The 18,432-nt window shown below is 44.9% G+C and overlaps 1 protein-coding gene across 4 annotated transcripts; it reads left to right on the top strand.

The window, feature by feature from the left end:
- The first annotated feature begins 2,798 nt into the window (after positions 1-2,798).
- Positions 2,799-17,265, top strand: socs7 (suppressor of cytokine signaling 7). 4 transcript variants are annotated; one of them, XM_028985115.1, is made up of 10 exons: positions 2,799-4,667; positions 5,432-5,493; positions 6,168-6,272; positions 8,817-8,939; positions 9,590-9,735; positions 10,691-10,859; positions 14,109-14,237; positions 14,525-14,660; positions 14,979-15,116; positions 16,269-17,265. In XM_028985115.1, the coding sequence occupies exons 1-9, from the start codon at positions 3,166-3,168 to the stop codon at positions 15,097-15,099; spliced, it is 2,493 nt and encodes an 830-aa protein (XP_028840948.1). In that variant the 5' UTR covers positions 2,799-3,165; the 3' UTR covers positions 15,100-15,116; positions 16,269-17,265. The 4 variants fall into 4 exon arrangements, with proteins under 4 accessions (XP_028840948.1, XP_028840950.1, XP_028840947.1 ...); XM_028985114.1 differs by having other exon boundaries at positions 2,800-4,667; positions 5,429-5,493; XM_028985117.1 differs by lacking the exon at positions 6,168-6,272.
- Positions 17,266-18,432: the final 1,167 nt, after the last annotated feature.

The raw sequence follows: 18,432 nt of genomic DNA, 5'->3' as shown, positions 1-18,432 counted from the left end.
AATATCCATGCCATTCCTTAATCACATGTACAGAGCACATGCTTGCTGCATGGCTATTGAGACCACCTACTGGCACTGTGCATGCCTCCATCACATGTACACATGGACCACACTTTTGAGCCTGAAGGACAAAGAGCATTGAAGGCACACATTTGAGCCTGTGGACTTAACAAGTGAGGTAAGTTGGTGGGAAAGAGTATCTAGCAGTCAGAAAATCCTCAAACCTATTGCAGCAGCAATAGCGAAGATAGAGGGGGATGGTGCCATCTTGTCAGATGTCCAGTGCCTTTTTGCAGAACTCAAAGAAGAAATCCAGACAATTCTGCCCACTTCCCTACTACTGAAAGCAGAGGAAACGGCTGTGGTCAAGTCATTGGAACAGCGGAGGGAGTTCTGCATGAAGCCAGTGCATGCAGCAGCATACATGCTGGACCCCAAATATGACAAGGGCATACTTTCTGGGGAAGAGATCAATGGTGCCTATGCGGTCATTACAGCCATGTCTGACCACCTGGGTCTCGATAAAGGCAAAGTTCTAGGCAGTTTGGCAAAGTATCGAACAAAGCAAGGCCTTTGGAAAGGGGATGGAATATGGCAGTCATGCCAGCACATATCTGCAGCCACCTGGTGGAAGGGACTATGTGAATCTGAGGCCCTTGCACCTGTAGCCTCCATCCTCCTCCAAATCCCACCATCATCATCAACTGGTCACTGTTTGGGAACACCCACACAAAGGTTCGCAACAGGCTCACAAATGTGAGAGTGGAAAAGCTGGTCGGCATTCGGGCAAACCTACGGCTCTTTGAGCCTGACACAGAGCCATCCTCAACAAGGCTGGAAAGTGACACTGAAGAGGAAGACTCAGAGTTGGATGCTGAGGAAGTGGACATGTTGTTGGATGATGATGAGGTCCAGGAAGAGTCTATTGACTGAGCAAAAATGAGAAAAGAGGATTTCTTGAAGGAAGATTTGCATGTTTAATGGGACGTTTTGGAGGATAAGTAGCATTTTTCATTTAGCCTTTTGAATGGGACTTTGTGGAGATTTTTGAACAGGGGGCATTTTTGAATGAGCGGGGTTAGGGGATGGTAATATTGAACTCAACATTTCTGTTTTTATTCATCCATGAAACAAGTTATTGAAATGTGTTCTATTCTACTGTACTTACAAATAAATCTGTTGAAATATCTGTTGAAAACATTTTGCATGGAGGTTTTCTTATGATTTCTGTTTATATTTATGCTTGGAAATAATATATTCCCAGTTAGTTCTCCTTAATTCCCATTAATTTCCAAAATTCCCAAGCTTAACTTACCATGGAAATTTACCGGAAACTTTTTCGGAAATTTACTGGAAATTTTCCGACCCTTTGCAACCCTACATATGATACACAGCAGCAGAGCACACAGTGAAATTTGTCCTCCTCATTTAACCCATCACCCTGAGTGAGCAGTGGGCAGCCATGACAGGCACCCGAGGAGCAGTGTGTGGGGACGGTGCGTTGCTCAGTGGCACCGTGAAGGCTCGGGATTCGAACAGGGATTTGAACCGGCAACCTTCTGATTACAGGGCCGCTTCCTTAACCGCTAGGCCACCACTGCACCGCATGGCCACAAGATTCTCTTCTAATTTGGTATCAAGCACTAAGGGGTGTGGATGATTATCCACAGTCATGGTCCTGAAGAACCACCATGACTGAATGTTTTCACTTCAGGCCCCTCCAAGACTCTGTAATTAATGTTCCAGGTTCAGGGCAGCGTGGGTTGATTTGGTTCTCCAGAACCACGAAGACTCCGTTGTATTTAAAACCAGCAGTAGCTGGGCTGGGTGCAGTTCTTGCCCCCTGACCTCCGTAACAACCAGTTCCATTAAAATATAGTTAAGTCTGCTTTTGAAACTTCGTGTGTGAGTGAGCATGCTTGTTTGCACTTTCAGGGTGGTAGTAGCCTAGTGGGTAACACACTTGCCTATGAACCAGAAGACCCGGGTTCGAATCCCACTTACTACCATTGTGTCCCTGAGCAAGACACTTAACCCTGAGTTGCTCCAGGGAGACTGTCCCTGTAACTACTGATTGTAAGTCGCTCTGGATAAGGGCGTCTGATAAATGCTGTAAATGTAAATGTAGTAGATTAACATATTTGCAACGGCAGGTTAAAAACGAAAAAAAAAAAAAACTGGTTTTAATAAACGATTTTTAATGAGCTTTTATTAAACGAAACTTTGCATGGACGAGCCCTGCGGTCCGCTCGTCGGTTTGACCAGAGGAGAGCCAGGGCCTGGTGACTCCAGCCCCGGGGAGCTCTGCGTGCTCCGCAAGGCGCTGCTCGGATCTCGCGACACCCTCTCTCGCGCGCGCGCGCGTTCCCGCGGACGCGCGCGCCCGTCACCCACGGCGCGCGGCGTCGAGGCGCTGCGCCGGTGACGCACGCAGTACGTGACCCCGTGCGACGACATCGAGAAGAAGGAATAATAATAAAAAACAAAGAAATCAAAAACTGCCCAATTTGTTTCATGAGTAAATAACAGCCGTGCTTTCGGACGGCAATAAAGGCGGTCGCGGGCCGGCGCCCTGCTCCTGGTACTCGGCGCTAGCGCTGACGCCACCGACTAACCCGGTCAAATACACCGATTAAAAAACAAACCAACAACAAAAAAAAAAAAAAACCCATTACGAACGCACGTTTTACCAGGACGTAATAAAAGCGTTGGAACTCCATCTTGCCGGCGGCGCGGCCGCGGCGCGCTCCTGCTTTTGTTCCTGGGAGGGGAGCGCGCTTGCGGAAGTGGTCGGACGGGGCGGGTGGGGTTTGCTGTGGGAAGCGGAATCGGGGGCGGCTCTCCGGGCTTCTGATTCCACGGCAAGACGCGCTCGCTCGGCGCGCGGGCCCCCGCGTTATTATCGGCACGGAGCGGATTATTGATGTCGCCGCTGCGCAGCCGCCCCGCCAGCCTACGAGGGGGGATGCGGATCGGCCTCGGCGGCGCGGTGGCAGGATTGTAACCTTTTGTGCGCTCAGGTGCGCCGTCGCGCAGAATTACGGGGGTTCGCGGACGATGCGGGAGGGCTCGGTACCGAATGACGGGTTCGACGCGAGCAGGGCTGGATTTCGGGCTCCCTTTTCCCCGGTTATGTAATGTCGGAATCGAGGGGTGATCATAATAATGAGTAACGCACAAGATATGTCTCCCGATTTTGTTTTGATGCGCTTGGTGTCCGCGGCGGAGTACGACCGCTTGGACGAGGACAACCTGCTGACGGGCGGCGGCGTGGTTTCCGGATTCGCCAAGGCAGCCTTGGGTCACCATGCCGGCGGGTTCGAGGTGGCGAGCGGCAGCCCGCCGTCGGGCCCCGAGCGCCGCGCCGTCGCCCCTTCCCCGCGGCCCGGGACTCGGGCGGACGGCGGCGCGGCGCCCCTGGACGGCGGCGCGGCGCCGGAGCGGCCGCCGCTGTCCGACACCCCTCCGCCGCCGGGCTTCGCCGTGGCCCAGCGCTTCGAGTTCCCCCACGGCTCCGGCCGAGGCTCCCGGGCGCAGCTCATGGTGTTCCAGAACCTGCTCCGGACGGGGGACGGCCTCGACGGCGACGGCGACCGGGCGGACGGCGGCGGGGACGCGGTGTCCGGCGTCGACCAGGGTACGAACTGTGGCTCTGAGCCCCTGCACCAGACGCATTCGTCGCAGAGGATTCAGTGCCATCCGGTCATGCAGCTGACCAAGCTGGCGGTGGACGGCAGCGACCCCCAGAGCGGGGGTCTGTGCCACCGGCACCGCCTGCTGACCAACGCCGTGGACTGGCCCCCTCGGCTAGACAAGTCCTTCCATCTGGGCATCCTGGACCCGCAGAAGGCGTGCTCCGTGGGAGACGCGGGGCACCACATGGAGGACCCGGTGCTGAGTCTGGCCAGGCGGCTCGGGGAACTGGGCCAGGCCTCCGAGATGCTGCTGAAAGAAAGCGAGGGGCCGCGGTGCTCCTGTCAGAGCATCCTGGCCTCGGCTGCGGTGCCTGGAGAGGACCCGAGTGAGACCAGCGACGCCCTTCTCGTGTTGGAGGGCCTTGGTACGGAGGAGGTGGGCGAGCTGGCCATGGGCGACTGCCCCGGGGATGACGGCAAAGGGGGCCCGAGCGTGCAGGGTGACGCCGACACCGGGCAGGACAGGCCCATGTCATCGTCCACGTTCTCCAGCGGCTCCCTCAGCGGCCTCATGCGGCAGGTCCACCGGCTGGCTGGAGAGGCCTGCTGTGACTCCCAGGCCTGCCGACCCGTCCTGGAGACACCCAGCCTCCCGGAGCCGTCGGCAGATGTCTCAGCCAGGGACCTCCCCACAGCCTCCGACGCAGCTTCTGTCTCCCTGAGCCACCAGCACCCCCCTGAAGTGCCCTCCACCTCCCCGGCTCCACTGAGCCGCCCTCCCACCCCCAAACGCATCGGCTCCCCACTGGCGGTAGCAGTGGCAGGGACTCTGTGTGAGAGTGAGAAGGGCAAAGGGAAGTCGAGGAAGGGCTCGCTCAAGATCCGGCTCAGCAAGCTCTTCAGGACCAAGAGCAATAGTGGAGGCCCCAGTCACATGTTGGACAAGAGACCGTCCCTGGCGTCCTCCACCTCGTCCGGCGGCAGCCTGATGGATGTGTGGGGCTCCTCCAGCACAGACCCTGACACTGGGAGGTATGACAGTCTCAGCTTAATTACTTTTATAGATGCCATCATCATTATCGATTGACGTTGAAAGTCGCGCTTGCTACAGCACATTTCCGGCACAAAACCCAAACAGATCCTAAACACACTCGTGCTGGGCCTTCACAGATAAAACTTCCTCCCGGGTCCAAAACATGCCACTTCACACTCGGCCAGGTCCAAAAACTAGTACAATTACTGCTCTATAACCATAATTATATTCATTATGATTAAAGAATTCTTTATTTTTATACTTATTATTAGTCTTATATACTGATATACAGTTATTTATATTTATATGAAAACTATATAATATCTAGCATATAAAGGGAAAATAACTGGTCTATATATTTCATCATAATTACGTTTTTATACAATTTTATACATTACCTGCGATAAGTCTGTTCCATTAAATGGCATTACTCCCGGAAAGATACTTTAAAGTCTCAATCTGCTTAGAAATAGTGCCTTTATGTTGTTATTACAATGCAGTAATAGTTATTGTTAAATAATGCTGGACATATCCCCAAACATCATTCTTAACAATTCTTAATGTAATGTATGCTTTTACATGGCATGTGGCCATCTCGGAACTCACTTTTAAACAGGCGCAGAGACCCTTTGACATTGTTCCTCTTTCTTTTTTGCCATTTCCCTTCTCTTATTTTCTTAATGCCCCAAAACTTCATGGAACCCCACTGGGTGTGAACCAACTATCGGTTCTTTACTTCTTCCTCTCTGTTCCTCTGCAGCAGACCACAGCTCTCCAGGCCCCAAAGTGCCTTTTCCCCGGTGCCGTTTAGTCCTGCGTTCACTGGTGAGTCCAGGCTTCTTTAATTAGTCGGTAGATTGTGATAGATATTTATGTGTCAAATTAAAAGCGCACAAGGGCAATACTGCTTAGACCAGAGGTTCTCTTCACACCCTTCATCATCCTAATGATACCCGTTTGGAGAACCGGGCACTAGTGAACGGACTCTTCTGTTATTCCCCAAGGACCTTTGAAATTCTTCAGAACTTTTATTGTGCTAGATGCAGCGGGATAAAAGAGACCTGAGGTGATTTTCGATTTAAAACGGAGAAAAGTAAATCAGTATGAAACTAAGAATTGTTTCCCAGTAAAAAGTTCTTGGCAGCTAGTGTTGTCACCTCGCGCCTACGTGGTTGTGAGTTTGAATCAGGGCCCAGGTTTTGTGTGTGTGTGTGTGTGTGTGTGTGAATTGCATGCCCTCCCCGTGTTGGTGCGGGTTTTTCTGATTTCCTCCCAAACACAGGTACTTTTGGAGAAATTGGTGTGAGTATGTGACCGAATGGTGGGTATAAAAGGTCGTATTTGAAAATCAATGAAAATGATCAGCTCAGACTTCTGTGTGTGCTAAATTCTTTCATTCTGACTTTGTCTGTTGGTTCTGGCTTTCTTCTCCTTTCTTTTCTTTCTCTCTTTCCTCGGCATCTATTTCTTATTCCTTTAACTAAATCTTTCCCCTTCAGGTGAGACTGTTTCCCTCGTAGACGTGGACATTTCGCGTAGAGGGGGAAACTCTCTACACCCACCTACCCCTCCACCACCACCTAGACGAAGCCTCAGTCTGCTGGGTACTTTCTCTCTCTTCTTCTCTTCTCATTCGCTCGCTCGCTCACTCCTAACCTTGACATGCCGTCCATGTAAATGATGACCAGGTCATAACTGCAGAATCCGGAGCACAGACATTATGTGTGCTTAATTCCCCCAACACCCTAAAAAAAACCCTAAACAAGTGTTGTGTGTTCACGACTCCCGATTGAAAACCTCGAAACTGAGAACAAAGACACCTAACAAATGCACACAATTCACTTTTTTTTTTTTTTTTTTACTTTTGATCAATGCCTGCCATTGTGTGGTGCGCTGATAATCAGTTCCACAGATCGGATCATCCCTAACGCGATCAAAGCGCGGAAGTGCGGAATGAGGAAACGTGCAAAACTGTACAGCATGTTGTGTCTGATCTTTATCATTTTATTTCTTTCCTGCTCGAGTCAGTGTTGAAACAGCAGATTCTGCCTCTGAGGTCGGACTTCGTCGGTGTAAAGCTTAATTCAGTGAAACTGTGTGGGTGGGAAACAGAGTGACCACCGAGCAAACAAGCAAGGGTTTTAAAAAAAAAAAAAAAAAAAAGGCGGATTGCAGCAGTGTCCGGTACATGCATGCTTTGGCTTTTTGCAGATCTTGCCCTCCATTTTCTTGAACCATCTTGCTAATTGTATTGTTTCCTTTACTGACCAGTGTTGTTGTATCAGGGATGCAGGGGCCGGTTCACATGACGTGGCTATAAATGCTGAAGTTTCCATTTTTAATGTCATGCGCATGTCGCAGTGCAATGTTATTTCCTGTGAACACATTCTTGGACTCCGAGCCGTTTCATTTGAAAAGCAATGAATAAAAAATTGCACGAGGAAAGAGTATAATACAAATGATGACTTTGCAGTGCAAAAAAAGTGCAATTGCAAATGCACATTTGTAGAGATATTTAAATATATGTGCAAATGCTGACAATTTAGAATGCATTGAGCTTGACTCAAACATATGCTAAGATTGGATAATTATTGCTTTTTCTCGCTGATCACTGACAGTAAGCATATTGCCACGTGGTACGTTGTGGCTACAAAAATAAAAAAAGTGTTTGAGAGGCTGTGGCTGTGTATTGGCTTGCCTGTGAATGTTTTTTACAACTGTGAGGTCTCACGATTCGATTCCGCTTATCAGTGCCTCGATATCGATTCATCACTATGCAGCCGATTCATTTTCTACATGGTCACATGATGTTTTCACATATACAACTGTTAAGGTCCCTTAAATCTGTGTGGACACTTTGATTTGCTACAATGAGCAGAAAATTGTTTGTATTGTTCTCTTCCAAGGTTGCTGCCTGTAAACCACTAGTAACTTTTCAAAAGAAAATGTCTAATTTCACTGCAGCGACGGAAGGTAAAGAATTGAACTGACATTATTGTTCTCCTGTAATACTAATCAACAGTGAATAAGCAAATGGCAGTTTTTCAGTGTCTTATCAACTCAGCCACCGCATAGAAATGAGACGTTTTCTTTTGAAAAAGGTTACAGGCAATCACTTTTATAGAGAACAACACAAAGATTCCGTTCAAGACCTCTATTGTCAAGATTAAATAACATTTGTAATTGTAAACAATTTGATGTAACTATAGACCTGATTTATTTAACAGTTGTCTAATACCTTTCTATTAACATTACCATTTTTCCTGATAATAAAAATGAACAGTTGCATGTCAAAACCTTTATTCGAATATAAACCGTGAACAACTGAGTGTAAAAAAATCCAAACCTGACGTTAATGTGGCAAAACAGTATTATTTACAGGATAACATTTTTTTTTATTCCACTGGATTAAACTAAACCTCCCATTTCACATGACCCTGATAGGACTATTTAGACTGTGTACAGATTGAGAACTGTACACATGTGGACACTTTGATTTCCTACAATGAGCAAAAATATGATCTGTATTCAGTCTGCGCTCCCCTGACGCCACGAACGGAAGAAAAACTCAATAAATCTGCCTGGTTCAGGCGTCCATGGCATCAGGTGGGCGCGGACTGAGCACAGACCGTTTTTTCTGCGCATTGGAGGAAATTTTAAAGCAGCTTTCAGACCGAACGCGCTCGCCGCAGGGGTTTAACTCCCGTTAAGACGATAGTGTTGTAGATCTTGTTGTGTCCGGAGATAGATCAGCTTTTCCTCCATTACCGCTTTGTGTGTGTTTTGAAGTGGTAGAAAGACCACTTGCCCGCTTGGATTCTAGAGGTAATTCTGTTATTTTGATATTATGCAATACAGCCATGCAACGCTGCCATTTCTGCGCCAGTTACAGAGCGATTGTTGGTTTTCACATATTTCAGCCTGACTTCAGCATGTGTGGGTCAATAGTTTGAATCTTGAGTAAAGACGAGTGATCCAGTGCTTTTTTGATGGTGAAAGCATGTAGTTGGCTGAATGTACACGAGGTTCCTTGGCATGCTTGATCGATTCAGGAGGTTGTGGGATGGTCGAAACATGATTTTGACGAGTTGTCGAAACATGCGAACAAAGAGAGCTGTTCTGATTCATTTCCCTGCCTTCTTTTCCAGATGACTTTGGTGGGCCGCAGCCTGGGCCTTTCCTAGATAGTGTGGGGGCCTCCATGCAGTCCCTGCCTCCACGCCCTCCACCCTCCTCTCACAGCACTATCCAGCATAGTCTTAGTCTCAACGGTAAGAGCGAAGGGTCAGAAACATTTGCTGAACTGGGGGTATTTTTTATGCTGTTTGATATTCATGTAATTGAAACACTGTAAAATAATCAAAGGGCTTATGTTGTCACTAACATGGTATCAATGATAATGGAGATTATTTACAGTCACATTTTTTCAATAGTTAATATATATCGACAATTGCAAGAACTCGATAAGTATGTAAATAAAGTGCATATGTGTATATATATGGATCTATATTTATGAAGCGTTGCCCCCCCTTCCTAATAGTATAAAACAACATGCCTTTTGTGGAAAAATAAACCCCAACATATTAATGAGCGAGTACAAATGAACATTTGTAAATTAGTAATCAGTCTCTGGAGCACAGGCATCAGCAAATGGCATTTATCGACCCAGATTCATGTGCTGACCACTAATGTTTTCTGCAAATAAAGTTCACATAAAAATGCGAACAGCCAGCAGTTCTGGTGTCAGATCTTTGGTGTACCAAGCACTTGTACGGGCAGGGGTTTTAGGTGGGAGTTCTGTCATGGGAGTTGTCATTTTTGTGAGGCCACCATCCTCCCTCCGCTTTTTTTTTTTAAATGTCTCCCAAATCGAGCTGCTTATCTGACCTTGTTGTCATTGTTTTTCCTCTTCTGACTTCAGACACTTTCCTACGGGGACTTCCACGTCCTGTGTCCCTGCAGCCGGATGGCCATAGTTTGGCCCGTGTGGTCCAGCGGCCCTTGTTGTGCCCCTTGAGCCGACCAGATGCCAGCAGCTTTGCCACCAGCCTGAGAGAGCTGGAGAAGGTGAGATGTTCACCACGGGGGCTAAAGGACAGCCACTAATGGCGACCAAACCGCACACAGTCACTTCACTCTCACTTTCACTTCATATTCTGAGTATATTTGACATGATAAAGATGAATTAAAATGTTCATGTACATTTTTAGAGCAAATCACCCAAACCTAACTGTGATATAAGACTTGCATTCATGGGCATATACATAATCATATCATAATTATCAAGTTTGGTATAAATCTTTGTATTAATTGCAGTGATAACACTGCACCGTACATTTCCAAACGCATTTCAAGCTTTAAGTGTCCGTCATACGTCTACACTCGTACAGGTGTACCTTGCATCAGTGTTTGATGCAGCCTTGCTTAGACATATTGTTTTTGGCAGTGGAATATTTTGTCTAAAATTAGATGGCTATGGCTGAGATTGTAACCCATGTAAAAGGGGTACTATGAACTGAGTGAATAGCAGGAAACCGAGGCGACAGACATTGCTACACTGCTTTTGATGTGTGTGATTTAGAGACGGGAATGTGTTTAAATTGTCCAGATTGAGGAAATGTGTGAGATCATCCCCAATGGCTCCTCTCATAATGTTCACCTCTTGGGTTTTAGGAATAAGTACACCAAAGGGCTGGGTGGGCAGTTAGTGTCTCGCTGGCATTTTATCTCAATTGGGGCTTCATTTACTGTCTAATTGGTTAATTTATTGTTGTGCACGGAACTGAGATTTAAAAAGTATTTTAATGTATTTATCTCTACAAGTTCCACCATTAAGACCAGTGTTAAATCCAGAGCACGGGCATATTTAGCTAGTTTAACCAGGATTCGTTTTATTCTAAATATGAATATTACTGTCAATCACTGCCAATACTGCAGTCAAGCACACAAGTGAGGATATTAACTTAATTAACTGAAATCTCAGAGGGAGACAACCACAAAACTACAGTCTTCTCCTCTGCAGTGTGGCTGGTACTGGGGTCCTATGAACTGGGAGGATGCTGAGATGAAGCTGAAGGGGAAGCCTGATGGGTCATTCCTTGTGCGGGACAGCTCCGACCCACGCTACATCCTCAGCCTCAGCTTCCGCTCACAGGGAGTAACACACCACACACGCATGGAGCACTACAGAGGTAAAGCATGCACACACACACACACACGCATACACACACACAATGGGCATCAAACTACAAACAGGGTCTGAAGTGGGCAAACATACATGAAATTGGGTTCCTGACACAATAGCACACCCTTAGCCAATGAGATCCCCTTTTGTACAGGCCCATTGTAAACCTTGTTTCATCAACCAACTACGGTCAACACAAACCGATTAGTTCTTTAAACCTCTCAAATTTATGTAACCCATAACCGCTAAAATACCCCTCAGCTCAATTTTTGTGTTGCATTTCATGACTGGAAATTCAGTTTACATGAAATTAGGAATACCCTTCAACAGTAATACAACAGTTATTATGCACAGTTTCCAGAAACAGACACATTATCAGTATGTAGCACTGACTCTTTTTATGCTTATACATGGTTTTCTGTTTGTGATTTATGATTAAATTCTGCTTTTTAAATGTTGATTTACATTGAAGGTTTTGTCATGATAGTATTGCAGAGAACTGTCCTGCAATGTATTGAATACCAAGATCATAAAATATTGATATACTGATAGTATTGTGTGATAATCTTTATAAGTGAAATATAATCCCCAGTGAGGTGTGTGTGTGTTGCTCTGCATTACTTCCATGCATTCACTGTGTTTGCTGGGGACTTCTCTGTGGTGCTGATCCATTGAATTTTCAAGGATTTTACTGTATAGCAGAGCACCCTTTGAAGTACTTGACATGAAGCACCTGCCTCTGCAGCACAAATATTCTTTATCTCGCACACCAGAGTCATTTTTTAAGCTTTCAAAGGCTCTTACCTACATATGCCCGCTATGATCACTGTTTCAGCATGTTGCTGGGGTTGGGTTTCCATTGGCTGGCATATATATTTACAGCAAGGATTATGGATCTGGAACTATTTGTGCAGTCAGTTCAAATTACTGCTTAAACTATGGAATTATACTATGACAAAAATGCATGTTACCACACAAAACATCTAAAATTATAATTAGTTATGTTAAATAATTTGGTATATTACATATACCAAATGGGTGGTAGTAGCCTAGTGGGTAACTCACTCGCCTGTGAACCAGAAGACCCAGGGAGACTGTCCCTTTGACTACTGATTGTAAGTATGTAAGAAATGTAAAAAAAAATAGAAAATATTACACACAGAATGTAGTCACATGAAGGATGGACTCATAGAGGCAGGAAGAGACGGGTGGCTCCTGCAGCACCTGCTGCTAGCATTTGGTTTCTGTGGTCTGGTTTATGGCCTGCACATTGTTTAGAGAATATCCTCTCTTAACGGCTGGGAGTTCTGTTGTGGGTTACAAAATATGGGTGACCGTGGACTGTGAAGTTGTGTTTCAGACCAACGTTCAGTGCATTTTTCATACAGTGATGAGCAAAAAAAAAAAAAAAACACACACATAAAAATAAGCAATAAGCAAGAACAATGTATTGATCACGCTTACTAAAGTTTAATTGTTGTTGACGACAGCTTTAATTTGCCTCCTCGATGGAGAAACTAGTCGCATGCATTACTCAGGGGTGATCTTGGCCCATTCTTCCACAAAAATGGTCTTCAAATCCCGAAGGTTTCTTGAGCCCCTTCTATGAACTCTGAGCTTTAGTTCTTGCCATGGAGTTTCTATAGGATTCAGGTCAGGTGATTGGTTTCTTATCCTTCTCTGAGTTTCCTTGGCTGTTGTCGTCTTGCTTGCAAACTGGTAGGTTTTCGCCTTGGTACATTTCATTAACCCTTCCTTCAATTATATGAAGCGTGCCAGTGCCATATGCTGGAAATGTCTAAACCTTGGTATTGTGTTTTTGGGGTGATATGGAGTGCCTTGACCTATATGGTGTTCAATTTTGGTCTCATCTGACCAGTCAATATTCGCGCAGTATTTCACAGCCTTGTTTAAATGTTGTTCAGTGTGGTAGTAGCCTAGTGGGTAAAACACTTGCCTATGAACCAGAAGACCCAGGTTCAAATCCCACTTACTACCATTGTGTTCCTGAGCAAGACACTTAACCGAAAGTTGCTCCAGGGGGGGACTGTCCCTGTAACTACTGATTGTAAGTCGTTCTGGATAAGGGCGTCTGGTAAATGCTGTAAATGTAAATGTTGTTCAGGAAACTTGTGCTTCAACATGCTGTTTCTTCAGAAATGGAGTCTTGTGTGTTGAGTGCATTACTTTTTGTTTTCTTTGAAACAACTGAACTGCTAATTTCAGGTCTTACTTAAATTCTGTCTTGGACATCTCTTCTGATAATTCTTTTCATTCTCTGTCTGGAATCTTGCACTGAGCATGGGGAATGGTCGGTTCATGGTGAAATTATGTTCTTTCCAATTCTGGATTATGGCCTCATTGGTGCTCACTGGAACCTCCTGTAGTTCAGATATTCTCTTGTAACCAATGGCATCAATATGTTTTGCAAAACGAATGTTGTGAAGGTCTTGGTTTTGTGTGACACTTTTTATAGACTATCATTTGGGACTAAACCATCTGATATTACACAATATCCTAATATGGTAAGATTGCCTTCTAATTTCTGATAGATTACTGATGGACGTTCCATTCCAGTCACTCCATTATTACACATCATTTTATTGAGGAAAGTAGAGCGGTGAGACAAGGAGGAGAACGGCCTATAGAATTGAGGGGGCATCAACACCATTCACCAACCACAGTGTGTCTTCTGCATTTAACCCATCACCCTGAGTGAGCAGTGGGCAGGCATAACAGGCACCTCAGTGGCACCTTGGAGCTTCGGGATTCGAACCAAAAACCTTCTGATAACGGGGCCGCTTGCTAGGCCACTACTGCCTCTGAACAGCAACACAGAATGGCCAAAGCACTCTTTGTACATATCGCCATTTGTAGCCACTGCAGGACTATAGACAGGCTGGGGGAACTCGTATTAATGGTAAATAATCTCACAACGTGAAATGAGTTACACCAACTCTCTCTATGTCCCTTAAAACACAGGGCAGCCCCCCGACCAGGCACCGTACGCACAACCATGCTCATACTCACTCATACTACGCACACACTTTGACAGTCAGGACAACAAGACCGGACCCAGAACACCGGTGCAGGCACTTTAAAGGAGGGGAGAGTTCACGAATGTCTGATTCACTAGGTTGACAATCAGTCTATACCTGTATTTGTTGGCCAGTTTATTAGTTGCATCCATCCAGATTAAATTGAGATTCATCTTATTTGGGTTATGGTGATTTAACCAGTTTTACTGCATTTCCAGGAACATTTAGCTTATGGTGCCACCCAAAGTTTGAGGATCGCTGTCACTCGGTGGTGGAGTTCATTGAGCGTGCCATCATGCACTCCAAAAATGGAAAATTCCTCTACTTCCTGCGCTCTCGTGTACCGGGTGAGTGGCTTTTTCTCTCTTACAAAAAGCTTTGGAATGGAAGAAAAATTTTCACGGTTTTGTGAATTATATTTTTTTGTCTAATGTGTCATTTGATGTCCTAGTATCATGGGTGATGTGGGATTTTTTTCTGCTTGAAAGAACCCTAGAAAACCTGGAAACTGCTTTAGATATGCAGCAGTGATAGGGGAGGACGTTGCTGCCATGAAACTGGGCATCACTGTGTAAAGGGGGAAATTCCTTATAAGCGTTCGTGGACTGTAACCCCACCTCATTCCCCCCCCCAGGCTTGCCACCAACGCCGGTGCAGCTGCTCTACCCCGTGTCTCGGTTCAGCAGCGTAAAGTCTCTCCAGCACCTCTGTCGTTTCTGCATTCGCCAGCTGGTCCGAATTGACCACATTCAGGAGCTTCCACTGCCCACGTGTGTACATGACACACACACAAACATCTAGTTGTCAAATGTGGTATTCTAAATAAAAAACGCTGAATTTCCATAGAAACTTCAACATTTTTGTATGATGCTGAGATGTGCCCCCCTTTCAGATATGAATTTTTCTTATGTATTATGTCGTTTTATTATCCGTTTTTTAAATTTAAGATTCATTCACTAAGAAGAAATATTTTTTATTTTTAAGTTTATGTTTATTTTAAAACTTTTCTTTATTCTGCTTAAATAGCCTAGCAATTACGATATCTTTAATCGCTCATTAGTGAGAGTAACTCTCCATCTACACCACAGGCCTCTTATAGTGTACCTGAGAAAGTTTTACTATTACGACCCAGAGGAGGAGATGTACATGTCAATCAAGGAGGCAGGACAAGATGCCGGCGCCACACAGGCTGCAGACTCTCAGACGTAGCAAATCTTGTACATGAAGTAAGTGCTTTCTTTTTTTTTAAATGTTGTGCTTCACATTCTCATGCGGCACTAAAAGCATGCTTTTAAATTCTGTGGCATCAAAACATTTGACTAATTGCAAATGTAGGACTATAAAACCAGGCCTATATCTAAGAGCTGAATATTATAATTAGTCCCTATTCGATATTTTATGGACGTGATGTTGAGGGGGGCTGGTTTGAGGTAGGCTTGCAGGGATTAACCGCGGTGTGAAACGTTTTGGTTAATCCACCGGCAAGACTTCCCCAACATCACAAAAAAACCCCCTGAAAAATCCGCCTAAACCAAAGACATAGAATAGCAGGACCCACACGGACAAAGTGAAACACACGCAAAACACCTCAAGCAGATGATGGCAGGAGGGCAACGAGAGACAACCAACAACGGGAGTAGTCTCCGGAGTGTGAATATTTTAGATGCCCAAAAGATGTTCAAGGGTGAATCCGGGACCACAGGTCAACCTTTCGCAGAACTTGCAGGAAAAAAGTGGCGGTTATAGAGCGCTGAAGGTGCCACACTTCACCACTTAAGAGGTGCGTTTTCTAAAACAATTACAATAAAACGTCATAAAAGGCGGTGTTCAAGCTGCCAGGAAAAACTGGCACGATCCGCTACAAACTCGGGGGACTCTAAAATCATTTGGCCGTCTAGTATTGTAGGCCGCTGAATGAACTTCGCTTCCCATTTGTCTACAAAAAAAGTGGTAAGTTTACTTGTCCCATACAGAGGAATTTCAAACGTAGCTTGTTTGTATAGGTGCTAAAACTCACTGGATACAGTCTGGGGTGACCAGACGTGCGGGCGGGTGCAATTTTGGCTGTTCAACTTGAACTGATTTATGAGCTGTTAAAGCTAGACAGGTCTAACCTTCTTTTCTGCTTTTGTTTTCAGCAGATTTTTTTGTGTACAGTGATTACTTTTATTTTATTTTCACATCATTTATTTCACATTAAGTAGCTTCTGAAGTTCAAAACCTTTATATAATGTATATTTTATGTATGTTAAATAACTTACTGGGATGAATTTTTTTACTATAAATCTATTACCAAAATTTGTAATGGTTGCAACCCTAGTTTTAGGGTCCAGATTCCATCCTGAATTTTAATCTTTTGTCTCTTTTCTTTCTTGCAGCTCTTTCTTTTATTTTTATTTAATGAATAGACAGCGCCGCCTGAAGACTGCACTTATGACTGGGGCCTGTGTTCAGACTGTGTTGGGTATGTCTGGGGATCGTCCCAGTCGGAGGCTGCTGTAGAGTCTGTGCTCCGGCCGGCCGGCCATTGCTGGGTTTCAGATGATCCGACCGTCTCACTCTGCCCCCCCGGGAGCTTGTGAGGGTACTGGAGGGTCCGGGGATGTGGAAACTCAGCCTGGCCTACCTGGTGTTGTGAATAGACACCCACCCCATTTTGCCCCATCCTTCCATCCGCAGAGAGACTGTACGACAGTGCAGCATTGTGGGAACGTTAATGTAATTTTTCCTGTGGACTTCCCAAAAAAAAAAAAAAAAACAAACACCTGGGAAGCAGCCTGAGTTTGGAGCTGGAGTCGGATCCTCGATAGTTGCCATGGAGACAGCTGGTGATTTTTGGACACCCCTCCTTCCACATATCTGGCATTCTGATTAGGAGCAAAATGCAAAATGAGTAAATAGGTGAATAAACGAAACAATGCGGTGTCTGAAAGCAGGAGGTGTAACTATACTGTCGATGTCTTCAAACACTGGATTCACATGCAAAATGGACCCTTTTTTTTTTTTTTTTAAGGCTTTCTCCAGAGAAACTTTATACTGATGCTCAGTTTTGATTTACACTTCAGAGAACTTCTGTTAGTCTCTTTTAAATGCTCCAGTTTCCTGCCCTGTGATCTGCACCTTTAGAAAAGAGGAAGTGAGTCTGTGTGTGGGTGGGTGCGAGTGTGTGTGCGTGAGTGAGTGTGTAAATACTGTACGTTAGACATAGTGACTGGTTGTCTACGGGGGTTGCTAAAAGTTTGGAGCGATAGTTTACCTCCCCTGCTCAGTTGTGGAACTGGAATTTTCTGGCAGATGTGCAGAGGACGTGTGGGGATTGTTAACTGACGCATTTCAACAAAACAATATAACAATAAAAATGGGTTGATTGATAAATAATGGTTTTGTTTTATTTCATGGATGTTGTTCTTTGACTACTTATGCACTCTGAGTGTACCATTTTATTTCATTTCACTGTTTTTTTTTTTTTTTTTACGGTGGCAGCTTCAAATGAACACATTATTTAGTGCATAGCTCCCTCTGTTAACGCATTCAGATGATGTGCATGAGTTGTATTTTTTTGAGGTTTTCTGCCCCCTGGTGGCTGAGGTGGGGAAGTGCATTAGTTTATTACGAAGTCCTGTTGAGAATGTGTTAACAAGAAATGGCCACCAGAGGGCATCAGACATCAACGAAGGGCAGAAAACGAACTTGAATTCGCCAACTATGCTATATTCCATTATATAAATATGCTATATTCCATTTTTAAAAAAATATGCTGTGACGAGGCAAATTTAACATCTCTAATGATTTTATGTATTTACAGGTGAATTTACAATGTCAGCCCTATAGAAGAAAAAAAACCACTTTTTTATTTTATTTATAATTTTTTAAAAATAAATTATTCCTTGGTTGTTTGGAGGGCAATCGTGAATGGAATACGGCCAGATTAAGGCATTAAACTTCTTAAATGTCTGATTAAATCAGCTCCTGGTTCCTAAATGCCCTTAATCTGTATGCCTCTAACCTCTTATCTTTATCGGCTAAGCAAATGGCTACCAAGAATGACAATTAGCCATTTTTGGATGACCTCAGAAACTAAGCAGAGTTGACAGAAAATTTGCTTTATTCTGATAACAGAAGCAGTACATAAACAGAATTCAGACCCTGCAGTCCCCATCAACACAACACCAGGAGCAAGTGATGCACTAATAAAAAACGCTTGTCGTAGGCGCTCGCGCTCACACAGCAACACGGGCAACTTTTCTTTGTCTTGTGGAGGATTTAGGGTCAGGGCCTGGGGTCTTGATCGTGTGGCCCCGAGGCGTCCCTTTGGTTTGGTCCATTGTGAATGAAATTGCAGAATTTACTTAGATACAATAACTTTCACCACTACCTAAAATGTTCGGACAGTACTGTATAAATCCATAAATAGAGATAATATAAAAGAGGAAAACTGAAGACGGCGGCAAAGGGTGGGGAAATTTAGAGTTTATTTCTGAATATTCAATTAAAAGTGCCTTAAAAGTATTAGTATACTGTCTGCCTCTTTACATTTACATT

The sequence above is a fragment of the Denticeps clupeoides genome, chromosome 7 (assembly GCF_900700375.1).
Source record: "Denticeps clupeoides chromosome 7, fDenClu1.1, whole genome shotgun sequence".
NCBI lineage: Eukaryota > Metazoa > Chordata > Actinopteri > Clupeiformes > Denticipitidae > Denticeps > Denticeps clupeoides.
Note: the sequence above shows the minus strand (reverse complement) of the source record. Positions and strands in the feature narration are given on the sequence as shown.

What these genes read in the sequence shown, in the direction of transcription:
- socs7 (XM_028985114.1), top strand. Translation starts at nt 3,166, where the DNA reads ATGAGTAACGCACAAGATATGTCTCCCGATTTTGTTTTGATGCGCTTG. An exon ending in GCCTGAGAGAGCTGGAGAAG is followed by an intron (nt 9,736 to 10,690) that starts GTGAGATGTTCA and finishes TCTCCTCTGCAG; the next exon opens with TGTGGCTGGTACTGGGGTCC. An exon ending in ACGCATGGAGCACTACAGAG is followed by an intron (nt 10,860 to 14,108) that starts GTAAAGCATGCA and finishes CTGCATTTCCAG; the next exon opens with GAACATTTAGCTTATGGTGC.